The sequence below is a fragment of the Aulostomus chinensis genome, chromosome 13 (genome assembly GCF_037954235.1).
Source record: "Aulostomus chinensis isolate RoL2024-O1b breed Wild chromosome 13, RoL_Achi_v1.0, whole genome shotgun sequence".
NCBI lineage: Eukaryota > Metazoa > Chordata > Actinopteri > Syngnathiformes > Aulostomidae > Aulostomus > Aulostomus chinensis.
In genome coordinates, this window is record NC_141332.1 from 15,650,202 (window position 1) to 15,669,404 (window position 19,203).

The following is a 19,203-nucleotide window of genomic DNA, read 5'->3' on the forward strand; positions in this document are numbered from 1 at the left end:
TTCTCTCGCCTCACACAGTACAAAGCGAATGCTGGGAAGACTTCTCCAGCTGTCCGAGGCCTGCATCTGCACAGCTGTTATGACACAACGTGGTATTTTTGAGATCGGTTGGCCGCGGCAGGGAGGAGATGCGAGGAAGTTGTGACTCACTGCAACTTCTGATTTCAGATGAAAAGTCTGCTCCATAACTGGGGTAAAATAAAACAGGGGGTGAAAATGTAAATGTGACAGTGATGGAAAAATGAGACACTGCGAAAAAAAGGAAAAGAAAAGCAGAGGGCAACTCCCTGTGTAGTTTAAAGGTCCTAGTGAGGGATCATGTTGAACGCTGGCAATCAAAGTTGGAAAATGTCTTCGGAAAGCCTGAAGCCACAGCAAATCCTGGAATGTATCAGCGAAAATAACTCAGTCCACTGTTTATACATTCTTCAGCCAACTTCTGGCAATGAAATTATAGTTTTACAGGGTGCAGTGACTATCTGGTGTGTTCACTGGGATGGGGGGGGGGGGGGGGGGCAAAGGGTGAAGCTTCAAAAGCTAAGATGAAAATGTGAACATTTCTGAGCCACATTTAACACAAGACAAAGAATGAAACCATCACGTTATTAAATTAATTAAGACATTTTTAATAATTCTGTGTAGCAAACAGAAATATTATGTGCAGTATACATAAAGCAGTCTCTGGAGAAAAAAAAGGTCTTAAATCAAACATGTTAAAAATAACCAATTGTAAAAAAAAAAAAAAAAAGACGTAGAAAACAATCACTAAAAAAATTGAACAAAAAAAAAAGACTCAAATTAAAAATCCTCGTTATATCCCAGTGAAGCTCTGATATCCTTTTTACTTTCTCATCATCCTCAGCGTGAGTGAAAAGCCCCGACCTCTTCAAGAGTTTTACGTCTAACTGCCGTTCCCTTGTTAAAGTGTGTGTTGACCAGCAGAGATGATTGGATCATCAGGCTACTTTTTTGCTGATAACGTCTAAGTGCCACTTTGTTTGCGTCCAGAGATGTTAGAGAAAAACCCTGTTCCTGAAACAGTCTGAGGGGAATCATGAGGATTTCTGTGATATGAATCAGTCTTGTCGATAAAGAGGTCAAGCCAGTGTTTTTCTTTTTACACCTCCAGGCTGACAAGGTGTGCACCAGGCTGGATGACACACTACAGTATTGTTTGCATAGGAAGAAATATTGCATGGAGCAGCAGATTTTTCTCTTTTTTTTTGGACAGCTATTACAACACAACATGGTGGACACACGTACAGTGAATACAAATGAGAGAAGACGGATCCAGACAGTCTAGTGGGAGGAACGTGGGTGAAACACACACACACACACACACACACACACACACACACACACACACACACACACACACACACACACACACACACACACACACACACACACACACACTCAAGCAGTTTTTGGGCAGTTTTCCAGTGTGATATCCTCAGCAGAATGACCACAGAAGCCGTTTATGAAACCCAGTATTTATGACAGCATGGTCGGTACTGTAATTATAGGCAGCAGCACACAACCCTACTACATGCAACACACACAAAGGAACTCGTTTGTGCACATAGAACTAAATATAGATGACTTACTTTTGACACACGCACACACACGAGAAAGACACGAGGGGGTGTTCCCACATAAACTTTGACTCAGGAAGAACTTCCTCTTCCCATCAACTCCACTTCCCTCCTGGAATGTTCATGTTCATTTAAACCATAACAAATGTGATCACTATTGTGCTCAGACCAGCTAAAAGTGATGAAACCGTACTTTCATGTTCATTTTAACACGTGAATCCACACCTGTGACACCTTCTCCAAGAAAAACAACAAAACATTCAAACAATCATGTGATCATTTCTGGACAAAACCTGTGAGACTGGATTTCTATTGGTTGGCACTTTTTTCCCACTAATACAGGAGAATGATTGAGATTTACAATCAGCAATGTGCAATGAATCAAACAATGACAAAGTCTTCAAGTGGTCTAAGCCTTGAGCATCCAGAGAAAACTGTTTGCTGTAGTCTGACTTTGACAAGAAACACAAACTAAACAGGTCTGTGCTGAGCCAACCGTTGGTGCCTTCTGTTAAACCACGGGTGAATCAAGTGATGCAAAAGCTGAGAAGCAGACTTAAAACAGATTTGTGCACGTGTAGTAGAAAACTGGACATCCAGGGGTTGTCCCCTGCCCTCAACCTCTGTCCTCCCACAGTCAATATTCTCTCAGAACCTGGTCCTGTTAGTAAAAGAGCTGGTGGTGCAGACTGATATTGGCCCCTACATCTGTTTGGATACCTTTGACTTGTCTAATTTGCACGAGAAGAAGCAGTTTCCAGTAACTCCTCTAATGACTCCGCCCCTTCTGGCTTCGGCTCCTCCTTCTCCTCCATCTTTAGCTTCTTCAAGGACGTTTTGCTTGACGATGATGCTTCTTCCTGCATGAGTTCTTTGGCCAGGATGTTGGTCACAGCATGTCCAGCTCGTCGGTGGTTGGCTGAGAAAAAGAGAAGAAAACCGTAAGACATCCACGGTAAAACAGATGTTTACGTCATAAACAAGTCAATACAGGTACGTCAGGGCATGTCTAGAAAAACACAATTAACACACACATTCCAGTGGGTCCACGGCTACCACAGGTTTGCATTTTACAACTAAAATCACAAATTGGATGTTTGCATACTTTGTACATGCATTATTATCAGGACACATGCACATCTCAACAGTGTCTCTATACATGCAGAGATGAGTCAGATTAGAGACGCTCCACATGAGCTCAACAATAATGTTCAGTATGAGAACATTTATAGGAGTTTGGACTGATAAGAAGAGAGGGAAGAAACCATAAAGAGCAGGAAAATTCATGCAGAGGGAGGACTGAAGAAGTGGGGATGAGTGAGTATGGTATGACCGCGGATGGAGAGAGCGAATAAGAGAATGAATCAGGAATGATAGCATTAGACAGGAATAAATTGTAAAAAACATCACAAAGACACACTGAGGAGAGCGAGTGTGCCCTGAGGATGCTGTCGTTTGATTCTTCCACCTGCCTTTCCTGCTCGCTTACAAAGCCTTGATTCTTTCCCCTTTACTCTTCACTCTCCTGTGTGGGAGGACAGCTGTGCAGCGGCAGCCATTTTGAATTATATAGGTCAGTGGGAGATTGTGTTTATGTGTTTAGTGCCTGTTGTTTGATCTAAAAAGTAGTCTGGCATTGTGTTGATACAAACAGACAGTAACACATGCAAATGAACCATGTTAACACAACAACTCAAGACACATGGTTCTCCTGGAAAAAAAACCACACACAGAATCACAAAGTTACCCAGGCCTCCAGAACTAGCTGCGACTGAGACACTATTGAGTCTGGGGAGAAAGAAGATGAGGAAGGGTTTGATATGTGAGCCTCAGCTGGGTCAAACAGCACACACAGCTGGGGCGTCCAATTATCACCTCACACACTTTCTTTCAGGACAAACACTTCTCATCTTTCTATCCTCAACACCAAACACATGCTTACTGGTTTTTTTTTTTGTCTCTCTCACAAATTTCACATCTATTTTCAACCCTTTCCAAACCCGTCCTTAACACTTAAACTAATTAGAAATTATGCAAATGACCTAAAAGAGTGTGTGTCAGTGTGGGCGTTGTTTTATATGTATGTGCTCGGCGCCGAGCTTGTCCTAAAAAAATCCAACCCGCAGAGAGAAGCTCTTCAAAGGCTGTCAGCAGCTCTCATCCTCCTCCTCTCACTCTCTCCCTTGAGAGAGAAGACAGAGGGGAGGAAGAGAGACGAGGATACAAGACGGGATCAGAGGAAACATGGCAAACAGATGAATTCTGACTGTCACCTTGTGGATTAAAGCAGGGAGAGCAATATTATCTAAATGAGTAGATTTGCAAATGTCCTCTATTTAAAATCTCCAACAGCCTCAGGAGCAAAAACGCTGAAAGACGAGTTTACTGGTCTTTTTCAAATCCCATATTACATCACGGTGAATCAGCCATTTTTGCATGGTGCACCGCCACATCTGAGTGAGTGTACCCCTTCACTAACATCCTGTCAATCACTCAGTGTTGCTTTTTTTAATCCTAGAATTGACACTGGCTGGGAATTATTGCAGATGACACATAATGGAAGCAGTTTTAATTAACCACTGTTTTCTTGACTCATTGTTTGGCTCATAAAATATCAGAAAAATGACAAAGACAGTACATCACTTACTTAGACAAAACAGGTGGCCCAGAACCCAACCCTGAGTTTACAGTCTGTTTAATGTTTAATATCTGTTAAATATCTAAACATAATCTATTGATTACATACAGACAGATAAAAGGAGAAGCCCTTAATACTGAGAGTGGACAGAAAGAACACAGACATGAAGGACAGAGAGGTCCCTGAATGCTTTGGTAACTATGAAAAGGATGTGAATCACACGATGTGGCCCTCACATTCAGCAGAGATCATCCAGAGATTTTGGATGGCTGTGTTAGCTCAAACTCTTCATCACAGTCCTGAATCACTGGAGGAATGCCATTTTCTCCTTGCCAAAGAGCATTGGCACTGTCCCGGTGACGCTAAACATGAGGTAATATCTGTCTTTTTTCTTTTTCTTTTGTTGCTTGGGAACAGTTGAAGCAGCCAAGTACCTTTCTAACTAAAAAAAAACAGTTGAAACAACTAACAGCTGGTGAATTTCCGATAAAACCAACAACTTAGAATACCCTTGGATGGTAAATGAACTGTTTAAGTTAAAGTCACCCTGCAGTTGAAGTCCAGTCAAATGCCATTCTTCTGGTTCCCATGGTTGAATGCTTCAATGAGTAGACTAGGAGACTGAAAGGGTAACTGTTCTTGGTGGATATCTAATTCTAAGAGGCGGACTTCTGTCTATGATTTGTGACATCATACATATTTAGGATGGTGATCCTGGTCCAAATTCAACGTACACAAGCATAATGTGCTCAACAATGAGAATAGACTTTCTAGAGAAGTAAGAGATATTTTGTGTCCAGCAGTGAAACCTGTGAAGTAAAAAAGTATATTTATGTCATCTGGAATGTTTAATGAGGGAGAAGAGTGGGGAGTGTTTGGATTTTAATCTGAATCATTGTAGTTTTCCTGCACAATATAAGAAACGCATCATATTTAACAACAGGTCCCCTCACCCATCACGAGCAGCAGTAATCTCTATGACGTCCTCTATTGCTCGAAAGGAAAGATTTCTAAGTTGCAGCGTAATACTGAATCACTGGATTGCTCCTTTAACACGTGGCGGCACAAACGTCGGAAATTCTCAGCATGTGTCATATCCACAAACACGCTGTAATGTTGATCCGGGCACCTGGCATGAAGCCTGGACGTGCAACAGTGGGAAATGAGATGCCAGGAGTCGGCACTCACATCAAAGTTTGGTATACTGGTGGTTGAGATATTAAATGAACACCGAAGGCAGATTAGAGGGCACAAAGGGTAAAAGGAAAAGATCATCTGGAACACATTAGACTCCAGTAGACTCAATGACTGTCTGATGAGGGAAAGAATGCTTTATTGTGCAGTAAGAGTGTGTTGACCTTAAGAGAGGAAAACAGGGAGGAGAGAGTTAGACAAGAGCGGTGTGAGATGAGAAAGTAACAACTCAGCTGCTCTGATACAGAGCAAGACCACCTCCTCTCTGATAACATAATTCACACCTTCAGACCTGATAAACACACCAATGGTGCCGCTGGCTTAGGGGAAAGCTGCCACCTTTATGCTTGTATGTGTTTGTTGTTGCATCCGTTGCAACACAGCGATGGTCACATGGTAACGCCAGGGCTGTCATGAAACCGTGTTTGCAGATGCATCCTGGACCTCTGCTAGTGTCTCAAGTATAGCAGGGGCTCATATCGCCCTCCTCAGGCTGCACTGGATAACACGCCGCTGCTCTACACTAGAGGACTGTGGGATTGAGTGACGTCACAAATGGCTCTGATGTGCAAGCATGCATTTCATGTTCATATGACACGTGTGTGATTTCCTGGGTTACTGTGTCATTGAGTATTTTGTGTGATGTCACCCTGGCTTCGATAATGGATTGATTGATGAGAGATCCCCTCTAGTTTCTCCTTTGAGTGTGTGAGTGTGTGCGTGAGACCATCTGTCAGAGCATAGATCTTGGTAGGGGTCCATTTCTTTTCTAGTAGAAGCAGACAGTCTGCAGAGCCAGCGTGTGCCTCTATTCTAGCCACCCTCTTTATCTGTGTTTCTCTGTTGTGATTTGTGCTTTGTCAACTAGTAGCAGCTGCGATTGGTTGTCCTAGTGAGGGTCGTGACCCAGCAGATGGGGTCTATAATGAGTGTTTCCATGCATCATTCCTCTACATACAAGTGCCCTTAAATTGCCAAAAACACATACACATACAAATTAGAGTCTCTGTTTATACATGAGGACATCAACAGACTCTTAACTAACACTCCACAGAAATAGAGTCTGTGTCAGTGTTTGAGGCAATATGTAAGGTTGTCTGTCTGCTGGAATATAATGCGTCTGACTGGGTGGATGTACTGGTATGCAAACAACTGTGTGTGTCTTTGTATTGGCATGCAAGCATCTGGTGTGTATGTTTTGTCTGTGTTTGACCGGGGGACACACACACACACACACACACCCCCAGCTGTCTTCTTATTCATTCTATAGAACCAGCAAAAATATGGGCACAGTGACCTGAGGTACAGGTCAAAGGTCAGGGATAGATAGCCTTCGTAGCCTCGTGGCTTCTATTCAGTGACGCTGCTGTGACACAATGAGCATAACAACACACTCAAAAAGCCCTCAGTACTTCTCTAACTTTACTTTGGTGATGTTTGCAGTGGTGGCCACAGATGTTGGGTGATACAAGAAAGAAAAGGAAGGAAGGAGGGGCGTGCGCGATGTCACCCCCCCCCCCCCCAACGAGCGATAACTATCTCACAAGACAAAAATAATGAAACCTAAAATGTTTGAGCTCCATTTTATTTTGCATGTTTTCATGTATTTATTTATAATATCTCTTTAACATAAATTGTTATTACTACTGCTATTATTACTATTATTATATTATATCATTATTATTATTGTTATAGTAATAACAATTAATATTATAATTATTATTCCTGCTACTATGCACATATACAAAATCACATTCAGGTACACGCACATGTGTGTGTGTGTGTGTGTGTGTGTGTGTGTGTGTGTGTGTGTGTATATATATATGTATATATATATGTATGTATATATATGTGTATATATATATGTATGTATATATATATGTGTATATATATATATATGTGTATATGTATATATATATGTATATATATATATGTATATATATATGTATATATATATGTATATATATATATGTATGTATATATATATATATATATATATATATATATATATATATATATATTAGTCTTTGTTTTCTTTTCTATTTTTCTATACAGTTTTATTTATGTCAATTCTTTTTACCTTTATGCTAACAGTACTGTGAATGTGTAGGAGATTGCAATTTCCCTGGCGGAACGTCCAAAAGGGATTCTTAAAGTAATCTGTGTCTGTCTGTCTGTCTGTCTGAATTAGAAAATTAGTACAAGGGTTGTTCCCATTAACATTCTGAAATAAATAAATCATGTCATAGTGAGTTGAATTGTGGGCGACGTAGGCGTCGGATTTTGATAAGGACACTTATTTATACTAAAGAGCCGTTGTTTACCTTTGTCCCCCAAATATGTTTTGACTTTACAAATGAAGGACTAGTAAAAGCTAAAATTCTCTCCGCACATGTAAGAGCTGAAGAGCAGAACATTTCAAGGCTGCTAATAGAGGGAGCTTGTGGTGCCAACACATATTAGTTTTCTCTAACACACACACACTAAAGTCACTAAAGTGAAAAGAAAGAGTGATGTGGCACAACTGAAAGGAGCAGCTTAAAGATCAGTCAAGAAAACTATAAATTCCTAACAAAGCTGATACTGGACACCGTCCCCATTAAGCATGGAAAATCCTGAACTTTGTCAAAACGCAGACCCAACATAAACAGACAAGATGGTCAAAGACAGGAGACAGGGAGGAGGAGCTGAGCAGAAATGTGAGCTTCTATTTTCCTACTCCCTGCTACCACTGATATGTGAACATGGGGAAGCACTCTCTAGTCTCTTCCCTTCTCACACACATGTTCAGGTATTTCCTGTTATGAGTGTGAGTTGGCCAAACTGTATTCTCAAGGAACCCTGAAGTAGGCCCCATTCATCAGACGTTGCTCCTTACCCGCTCTCTCTTTTCTCTCCATTTCCCCTTTTCTGTTGCCTCAGCCAGGCTGTGTAGCAGCGATGGGCCTGAGCTGTTTGTCATTAAGGGGAGTTTGCTCTGATTGTCTCAGTGTGACAGAGTGACCACAGTGGACAACATGTCGATGAGTCTTCAGTTTATAACAGGGTACGATTATAGATCAAAGCATCACTGACAGAAAAAGGGGAAGAGACAGAAGCAAAACAAAGGGAAAAGACAAAGAGTGTAGTCTACCCTCTGACGAGCACACACTTGAGCAACGCTTTACATCTGGCTTCTATTGAGGGGAAGGATAGGGTTGCACACACTCCCCAACTCTCTCTCCTATGTGTGAATACGAGTGAATGAGTGCATGTACACACACATGTGCAGACACACACAGCTCCTTCCCGCTCTCTCACTTAATGGGCCCTGGACATTTTCCCACTCACATGGTTACCCAACACCAGGAGTCATGTTGCAGTAACTTCACTGACAGCTTACGACTCTCATTTGCATGGGCTTTCAACCACATATTATTCACAACATTTGCTCAGTATAGGAGCTGAAAAACAGAACAATAGCATTTTACTCCACATTCTAATGACTGAATGTAAGCAGACGGGGCAACAGGAAGGGCTAACTGCACTACTGATCTGCCTCTGTGAGCTTACATGCTAAACAACATTGCCTGTATGAAAATCAGTACACGCTGACATGGGTGGACATGGACAGGAATATGTCCTCACATACAGGAAACACCGTACATGGACTTCCACCTGGCTGATGAGGAAAACAGTCGTCCACATTTTGGTTACCAGATGCAACAAAAACAAAAAAAATATTTGTGTGCAGTTGAGATTTTCTGACTTTTTATAAAAGACATCCACTATAAACTAGGTGAAAGAGGGGGGCTAGTGTTTAAGTTTTTAAAAACTAAACACAATCTCACGAATGAGAAAAGTTATCAACCACTGTTGTTCAGTTATAATTTAAGAACAAATGAAAAAGCAACATTTTGCAATAAATCTTGTCTTCTGAATTCTTCAGCCAGTTAATCAAGTAAGTACGATGTATTTTCTCCACACTTGTTCCATTCCCTAAAATGTATTTACTTTATATTCATAATGCGCTTATATTTTGCTCTTTCACAAACTCTCCTGTTAAGTATCCCACCCACACACCCCTCTGCTGATGTTAGGGTAAAGACTTGCTAGAGGTGGCTTGTCTACCCCCCAGAACCATGACCAAAGGAGATGACCACAACTCACAATCTCTGAGATATGAAAAAAAAAAATGGAACAGAGGCAGAGGAATGGTGGAGGGGAAGAGAAATCTTTGTTTCAATAAATCTACTTTGTGTGAATGTACCTGCTTGCCGTGGTCCTCTCTTTCTCCTGAAAGCAGCGCCAGACTGCAGCGCCTCCAAGAGGCCATCCATGATACCTGTCTCATCCCCTTCTGTAGACACAACAAAACATATTGTCAGCAGTGGCTCAACAAACAGTAAATATAAAGACACATTTCATGTATGTAAGTTCCACACATAAGCCAATTTTCACAACATTTATAAAGACAAAACCTTTAATCGCAGTTATTTCTCTCTCCGTCTGTAACTGTTTCATACCAACACCCACGTGGGCAAAAGGGGTTATTTACCAGCCACGCGGCCATGTTAGTAAATTAACTACATTAACCTAGATAGGCAGTGACCCAGATCAGCTGCTGTCAGTGCTGGGGGCCTCACATGGCACCTTCAGAGCGATAACCTCTAACACAGACACACACACATACACACAAACACACACACATATATGCTCAAACCAAAACATGGAAACAAAATGTAGATGCGGTTAACAGTAACTGAAGCTGGCTGATGATTGGATTAGGATGAGATGATTGATGTAAAATACAGTGCAGGGAATTCATTTGTAAGGGAATTCTACTTATTTGTTTATAGCAACATTCCCCAAAGAGCATCAGTGTCTGGGGATCTTAAATAAGGCATAGGAGTAATCAATGGGATTCCTGGTGTGTGTAAAAGTGTGTGAGTGTGGTCATGACTGTTTTGAGGTAGGATTCAGTGGCACTGCTTGGCACTCAGGCAGATGGTTTTAATTATTTCTATTTTAACATCAATAGAAGCAGTGGGGGTCTGGAAGGGGAGGCAGTGAGGTTGGGGGTTAAAGGTTTATGTTGTCACCTCCCAACCCCCAACCCCACACACACACACACACACACACACACACACACACACACACACACACACACACACACACACACACACACACACACACACTATTTAATCCTGCAATAAGCCTTGTGACAGATGGTCTGCAGTCTCGCCTGTCACGTCAGAGAAAGTCTCTCCCCCTCTACAGCTCACACACACCCCTCTACGTTCATGTCTTGGAACTGCAAAAAGACATAAATGATGTAGGCCATATTTTTTCTCCTTCCAGGGAAACACATCCGGTACATTTCCACTAAAACACTAATCACACGGTTGATTCAAACCACAAGCTAAACCTATTTATGACTGTGCTGGAGGCAGTAGGGGGACCAAACAATGACCTGGCTGCATATATAACAGGCTCTCTGTTTACCCACTGAACCATTCATCCCTTCATCATCAACCGCTTATCCAAAGTTGAGTCATGGAGCAGGAAGTTACAACAAGGGACCCCAGACTTCCCCTTCCTTGACCACATAATTTGGACTGGGTGAACTGCCATCTAAATAAAGAAAGTCCTTCGGAAGATTTACTGTATATCATTGTCCAAGTGGCTCGAACTGTATATATTGTGACCTTATTTGTCCTTAGGCTAAAAGTCATTCTTTTCTAACAGTGAGGCTTCTGTCTGGCTTGTTAGTGAAGGCCGATATGGCTAATAATGTTCAATCACATGTTGGTAATCATGTGTTCTTATTTCCTTTCACGCTTTCTCTGTGGGGTATGAGTGTTATTGATAGGAAACATAAAATTGATATTGGGATGGCCTAAAAGCAGTGGTGGCCTAAATCATTTACTACATCACCGCAGACACCAGCCCTGGCAAGCCAAACACGCTCACACACCTGAGGCCACAAAGAAAATAAGTCCAATCCATTCAATGCTCTTAACAGGGTCTCTCTGGATCTGATCTATATTAGATGTGGAAACAGCCACACAGTCTGACACACATACACACTCATACACACTCTAAGTCAGGGAGGCATTTTGTGTGGAGCAATAGCACCCCAAGTGGATATTCACACAGTAACAGGTAAGAATAGATGGAAAATATTAGAAACAAATATAAAAAACACACAAAATAGTGACAAACATAAATATAAGAAAAGAAAACAGTGAGACACATAGGAGTGGGCTGAAATAATTTCCATTCCCTGTACATGCCATGATTATGCCCATCTTCCAGTCACCTGGAATGAAGCATCAGGACACCCAGACTTATTCCATCTCGTCTCCTCTCTAACTCCTCCTTTCTCCTCTTCTTACCCTCCTTTAAGAGACAAAAACACAGTCTAATCCCCATGAGAGCATCTGCTGCCCCACTATCCGCTTTACCCTCCCCCACACAGCTCACGCAAACACTCTCTTGGTGGAGCGTGAGCACTCCTAGTGGTGGTTCCTGCACCGGTCCTGTGTGGGTGTGCACACACACCCTTTAATACAAGCAGCCTCACAGCATCTTTTACAGACAGTACTGACACCTAGCTGTGAAAACAGGGAACATTTAGTTTTCAGGTTTTCAGTTTGGATTTGTTATGGGAGTAGTAGATAGTATTTATCATAAGTACAGAGAATCCTTCATGTCTCACAAGAGCCAAACAATTTGAGAGCACAATCCTACAAGCAGTTCCATGACAGATATAATAATTTAGACAAAAGAATCTCAGAGGAATCTGTCATTTACAATAACTACCATCACATCTACAAGTCACATTCCACAGCATGACCTGCTGTCTGACTCTCACACGAGGGGCAAAACCACAAACATTCACTGACCTTCCAGGGTTTAATCAACAACTGGGATATCATGTTTACAGAGAGGCAGAAAGTGTGAGAAAGACAAAAACTGCAGTGCATTCATGAGAGTTAGATTATGAAAGTACACTGGTCATAGAAAGAAAGAAAAAGAGGAACAGGGAAGGTGTGTGAAAGAGTTGAAAACAACTATTGTGTGGCAGTCACCCTGTATGAGTGTTATAAACAAAGAGGAACAAAGACCAGGTGTGTGTATGCAGGGTTTTGAATGACACTGGTTTGCAAGGGCAATCAAATGTGCCACCTGTATGTAAATGATCTCTAACCCAAACACACACACAAGTCTTTCAAGCACTATTATGTTTCATTCATGTGTCCCTAGAGACTGAAAATAAAGTTTGACTACCTTAGTTTCTATAACAAACTTCGGCTCCAAACTTTTAACATATTCTAAGTGTAATCTCGCTGCTTGCTGTGTCTTTAAACAGCCTTTAAATGGATGGTAGTGATGGAACAAAAATGAAGAGAGGAAAAGCCAGCTGGAATATGGAGAAGTAGAAGCAAGGCCAGCAAGCACACACACACACACACACACACACACACACACACACACACACACACACACACACACACGTGTGCTATGAAACAGTAACATCCAAATGTACAGGACATTGATGTTTTTAACACACACACATCCATACAGCACACATGAGGCTGTAAAGAATGTTGACTGGTGAACTGTGGAATCCCCGGAGAACCCAAGTGGAGTCAGAGACAGCAGGAATGCACTGAAACTAGGTCAGTCTTGAAAAAGGGGAGGAAAAACTGTCCGTGCATTAGAGTGTCTGCAAAGCATGACTGGAACATTAACTCTGTGTATACAGAGATGAAAGTGTGAATGTGTGTTACACATGTGTTAAACATCTTTTTTTAGGTATAGCAGCAAGAAAAAGGAACTAGGTTTTTGGTAACCAAAATAGTTTGGGACAGTCTAAAGTCTCTTTTCTGGAGGCTAATCCTTCATTCAGTGGAAAAGAGGGGTCAAGCATTTTTTAGAATATGTCCTCTTAGTCTTCATTCTTATAAGAAGCCCCATTGTTCTTTGCTTTTTCCAAACAGAGGTCATCAAAATTAGATTAACTATGGTCTAAAAATGCTGATGGGGTCTCTTTCACGCTAACACAGAAAGACAACACACACACACACACACACACACACACACACACACACACACACACACACACACACACACACACACACACACACACACACACACACACACACACACACACAGCCCTGTGAAGTGTGGACTCTGAGTGCCCCCAACTGGAGTCTGAAGGAAATACAAACAGAGATGTGGAGTGTTTCTCTCTTTTTATCACAAGCAGGTTAATATTTCTGATGTGAATTGTTACCCGCGTTGATATCAAGGAGTTGGTTCCTCTTGAGTTTCTCCTCCTTCTCCTTCTCTGCCTTTTCCCTGGCCAGCTTGGCCCTCTTGATTTTTTCTTCTGCCTCTCTTCTTTTCTGATTCTCCTTCACCGCTTGCTGTTAATAAAAAAACAAAAAATAGATGAAATTAGAAACTATCAGACTGCAGGTATAAAAATGTTCATTACAGGTTTGAATATGCAATAGAAAGTATATTGTTTGACCACATTCACAGGTTATGTATGATGGAGGTCTGTGTGTGTAAACACAACTTCCAAACTAGAAGATGGCAGTTACCCATAGTAACAGGTAAAACAAGTTTACCTCCCAAACAACACCACTGATGCACATGCTGACAATACACCTGAGTCACCCATTCAATATTATGTCAATACAAGCAGGTGCACAGTGGCCTGCAATTGTCCTTCTGCTTTAATGTTTGCTTTTCATCTCCATGTCCTTCATCAATCTAAATGTTTTCAACACATCTTTTGGTCTCGCTGCTGCATGTGTGAGATTTTGGTTTCAGTGGTGGAAAGGTTAGGAAAGGCCAAGAAACATATCAGCCCCCTTTTCAACCAGTTGGGCCAATTAGTGAGTGCACCCATACTCTGACCTTTCTGTAAACTGGAGCCAGAGAGGTGAGTGTATAAGAAGAAAACTTTTATCAGAAGTATTTGAACTGCTCATCCAAACAACTGGGTGCTGTGCTTTCTGAGATCCCCAGCAATGCACTGGGCAGTTAAGTGGAGGAGAGGTTGTCAAGAAAAGCAACTATGCTCCCATGCACACTTACAACAATGCATACAGAGGTTCTTTCCTTCATTTGAGTTTGTACATTCATTGACACACACCTGGAACATGTTCTTAAAGGTGTTGATGTCCCCAAAGAACTCCTCTACTGAGACTTTTCTTGGGTCAAACACAAAGTATTCTCCCAGGTCAGTATACTGCTTCTCCATATTCTTGTGCATCAGTTCCATCTTCTCATACTGCTCATGGGCTGTGCCCACAAAACTGTAAAAGCATGGAGTTAAAGAACATATAGCCACCTGTGCTTTTACTGAATACAATTCAAATCAATCCATTCTAATTTAATGTTCAGCAACTGCTGGATAGCTGTATTAAATAAACAGGATATGGACATCTTCTCCACAAACAGGTCCTTCTCATTTTGTGCAGGAGGGAAGGTTTCTAGATCTTTCTCCAGGGTCTTGATCTGACGACCCATCAGTTCTAGGTTCTTTTGAAGGGTCTCTGCAGAAACTGTAGAAGACGTAAGAGAAATATAAATGATGACGACTGCATATGCAAATGTTAAGATGGACTTTTTCATCCAGGTTTACACGTTATGAAAAATCATTAGCGAGGAAGGAAACAAGAGAATGGGTATGAAGAATAACAGTTACAGCACACGATCCACAAAAGAAATGAAATGGGAAAATAGGTTGTTGTGAATGATGTCCTGTAGATACACAAATATATATATCTATATATATCAAGGTTAGTTAGACTGTGCTCACACAGCAGGATTTTCAAATCACAACAGATGTTTAAAATGTGCAAGACCACAATCTTGACTACAGATTTAACTAATGTTTGATATTTTAATCCTACAAAAACACACACTGGACAAATCAGTTGTAGTGACGGCTCACTCATTTTACTTTTATCTTGATAATTTAGCATGGCCATCCCAGGGGCTTTGCACTGAAATCAGAAACTGTAGAGGAAGTCATGGCTAAGACAACCAAATCAGCATGACTTTTAATTGGCAACAACCACTGCTACAAGCTAATGCACCATTCAGTTGATGATGCTTCCTGTTAAGGTTGCTAATTGGCTAGTTTGGCATTTTGGACAATTTTCTATTGCTGCTCCTGTTATCCTGCAGGATTTTAATTGAAATCTTAGAGCCAAAGACTGTGACAGTGACTACATCTGTAAACACTTTGAGAACATTTGAGCAAATACATGGTTCTAGGAAGCCACAATTTAGAAAGAGACCCCAAATTGTTCATATGGGTCAATTTAATGTAAAATGATCCTAATTAGCATGGAGTGGTCACCCAGCCTCAGATGTCCCAACGTACCTCTGCTGGCCTTTTCCACATGTATGAATTCATCTGAAAAGCTCATGACATCAGGGTATTGCTCCTGGCATACATCAGCAAGGAAGTGGAGCAGCGTCTGCTTCAAATCAGCTGATTTTGTGTCACGCAGCTGATTGGAAGAAAGACTGGTTTAAAAAAGGGCACACTGACAGGAAACTCAATCAAAATCTATTGAACAACTTCATGTGCTGTAAATGCTTTCAGCTCATCAGTCCTAAAATGAATGTGCCGGTAAGACTGAGGCTTTAAACAGGTTATCATTATGCAGTTTTGTCTCAAAGTCCAATCCTAAAAGAAAACAAAAAGGTATCTGTAGTCTGAATCCATTAAAAAACAAAAAAACAAAAACAAAAAAACCTTCTACAGCCTTATACTTGAAAATGCCAAAGTCATCATTTGAGGATCTATGTTATTTTGATGTTACTAGGTTCAATGACAACTCTTATTAGGGTCAGTATTCACATCTTTTACATGACATGTTATTCTTGTGGAAGTACAAAGCATAAATCCAGCCATTTAGATTTTATTCTGTTCATGTACAGCACATTTTGCCCTTTTACCTTGCACAGGTATGATATGGAAAAGCCGTACGCCTTCCCATTCCGGGAGCCAGAGTTCATATAGTTGCCAACAAGGAGGATGATCTCCAGCAACTTAGAGAAGGACTGACTATTCCTGAGCTCTTCACACGCTGCTGTCACGGACACCACATCTGGCTTGATGTTGTTCAACTGCTCCTCAAACTGCAGCTTGAACAGGATGGCCTGAAGCCGTGGGCCCAGACGCTTCACACTCGACATCTGGAAAAAGAAAAGAGGGTGAAGGGTTTTGCAACATATCCTGAATGTGAGAGAGAGAGAGAGAGTGAGAGTGTGTGTGTATGTGAGACGAAAGGGTATTTCATACATTAGGCACATCTTCTAGTTAAACAAAGGCAGCAGTGTTTAGCAGGATGAACTTTTTGTGTGTCTAATACACAGACGATGGTATGACTCAATCCCAGAAATTCAACATTTTCTATGCCTCATTTGTCACTGAACTGATGTTCATGCAATATTTGTGGCAAGTTAGCAATATGTGTAGCAATATTATGTGAAAACTGGTGGGTTTTGTGTGCTTTAAATAGTATGTGTGCGTGCATGTGTCTTACCACAACTCCAAACTGCTCAGACTCAGCCAAGTCGTCATATTCATCTTTCATCTCTCCCAGGACACTCAGCTGCTCAGGTGCTGGCAGTTGTTTGATCAGGTTCTACATGACAAGAGGAGAAGACACATACATGGCTCACCAAAAAATGCAGACACTCATGTCTGTGTCAGGTGCATATGCAGTAAAGAATGTCTTGGTAAAGGATCACATGCCCCATAATACAAAGACAAACTGAACAATCTGCTTTGGCTCACTATGTTCAGTCATGATTCAAACAGCTACATATCAACAAAACAGATCTACTGTGAAGACCAAGATGGAGAAATAAAACCACCTGTCACAATCTATATTACAACATATAGGGAGCTTTGTACCTGAACCATGGACTCTGTGAGGACCTTCTCGTTAACCTCCAGGATCGAGTTCTTGATCTCTTCATAAGGGATACGGAAAGATCCCAGGAAAATAGCTGAATGAGCAAGCACACAATTGGTCAAATATCACTTTATTCAAAAACAGTTGAGCTATGGCTGACTATGTGACATCGTTGTTGCAGCTTTCAAACTAATTGTTATCCGCTAGTACTTACAGAGGTTCTGTGAGGACTTTGAATCAAGAACCTTCAGTTCCTTCACTTTCTTCTTCTGCAGCTGCTTCTTTTCATCACCACCTTCCTGCTCTTTTTTGGCTGGAGAAGAGAAATGGAGGAACAGAATTTATAAAAGGAGTAAAGAAGCAATATTTGTATCAGAAGCCTGAACTCCTGGGAACTTCTATCATTACAACAAGTTAATTAGTATAGAACCACCACCAATACTGTAATAACTTATTATAGTTAAATGAGAAGTTGTAAATAATACCTCTTTCAATTCTGGAAGTATGCCACCTTCCAAAATAAAATATATTTACCGTAGCCTAAAAAAACAGTTTTATTTGATAATGCTATGGTGGAAATATAGTTAGCTTTAGCTTTAAAACTTTTGAAGATTAAAAAGATTGTTGTTAGGGACTGTTGTGTCTTTACTCTAAGTTGTGTTTTTCTTAAAGATGCTTGTCCTCATGTGGGTTTTTTTACAGGATTTGACAGACTGACATATGACTGGCAGCCTGAGAGGGAGTACAAGCGACAATTTTCAAGAGGTGGACACAAAAAAGGTCACCCCTGAAAAATAATCACTGAGGTAGAAACAACTGAAAAAAAAAAAATTGGCTTTCAGGAAAAAAAGGTATAGAGATGCAAGCTTTATATTCAAGTTTTTCATGCTTACAGTTTTAAGCTGCTGTTGGAAATGTGATATTTGAACAAGAACAATTACTCAAAAACTATCTTGACTTACAGTAGCAAATGGGACTCCACCAGCAGCCCCTGTTTGTAAGTTTTGAGCTAGTTTCTCACTTGTCACGACTACCTAATATACAGACATGGTCACGTTATGTCATTTGCCAACTGTACTGCAGACTGAAAACTGATGCTGGAGGGGCTCCAGCAGCATCATAATTTGAGGCTTAAGGCCACTGACCAAACATCAGGATTTGACAAGTTGGGAGTGAAAACTTGTTAGGAAAGAGGTCCCTGAGGCCCAGTAAATGTGGTTGGACGTTTTTTTAGCTGTGAGGCATTTAACTTTGCTGTTAGCTTACACACATGCAGATACAGTACGCTCTATGACACACACAGACACTTCACTTTAACATGTTCTGACAAGGTCAGAATTCTGACTGTAAGGATGTGTCAAGTGTGTGGGGATGAATGTGCTTTAGACGAGAATTAGGACTGAACGATGAATAAGCACGCAGGTTTGACCACAGAACAGTCCACTGAATCAAGGCACATTAGATTTAAGGTCAGCAGAACACTAGACGTCACAGTTGTACACATGTTCAAGATGATACTGTTTAACCACCTATACCCAAATTTATTTAATCTTAAGGTGCAGCACAAATACAGCATATCAGTAATTGTGCTCAAAACAATAGTCAGAGAGGAACATTTTCAGTGACAAAACCAGTGACCAATTCCATATTTAGCCATTTTCTGTGAACACATTTACAGTATCTCAAATATCTGAAGCTTCCAGGGAGGGGTAGGGAATATACTGAATATATGCAATAATAATTTGACAACCATATTTCTTCTAACCAACCTGTACTTGCTTGTTATATAAAGAAAGAGCCCCATAACTGACATGTTTATGTATAGGTTTATGTCATTGCT

General features: G+C 41.0%; 1 protein-coding gene across 1 annotated transcript; it reads right to left on the reverse strand.

Moving 5' to 3' along the window:
- Positions 1-1,317: 1,317 nt before the first annotated feature.
- Positions 1,318-18,347, reverse strand: LOC147251141 (protein diaphanous homolog 1-like). The gene is made up of 11 exons (XM_086221603.1): positions 18,326-18,347; positions 17,578-17,676; positions 17,363-17,457; positions 16,989-17,090; positions 16,399-16,638; positions 15,818-15,947; positions 14,865-14,990; positions 14,579-14,742; positions 13,709-13,841; positions 9,677-9,766; positions 1,318-2,514 (listed from the first exon to the last, which is right to left on the reverse strand). Exons 3-11 carry the CDS (start codon positions 17,369-17,371, stop codon positions 2,327-2,329), a joined length of 1,182 nt encoding a protein of 393 aa, XP_086077729.1. The 5' UTR covers positions 17,372-17,457; positions 17,578-17,676; positions 18,326-18,347; the 3' UTR covers positions 1,318-2,326.
- Positions 18,348-19,203: the final 856 nt, after the last annotated feature.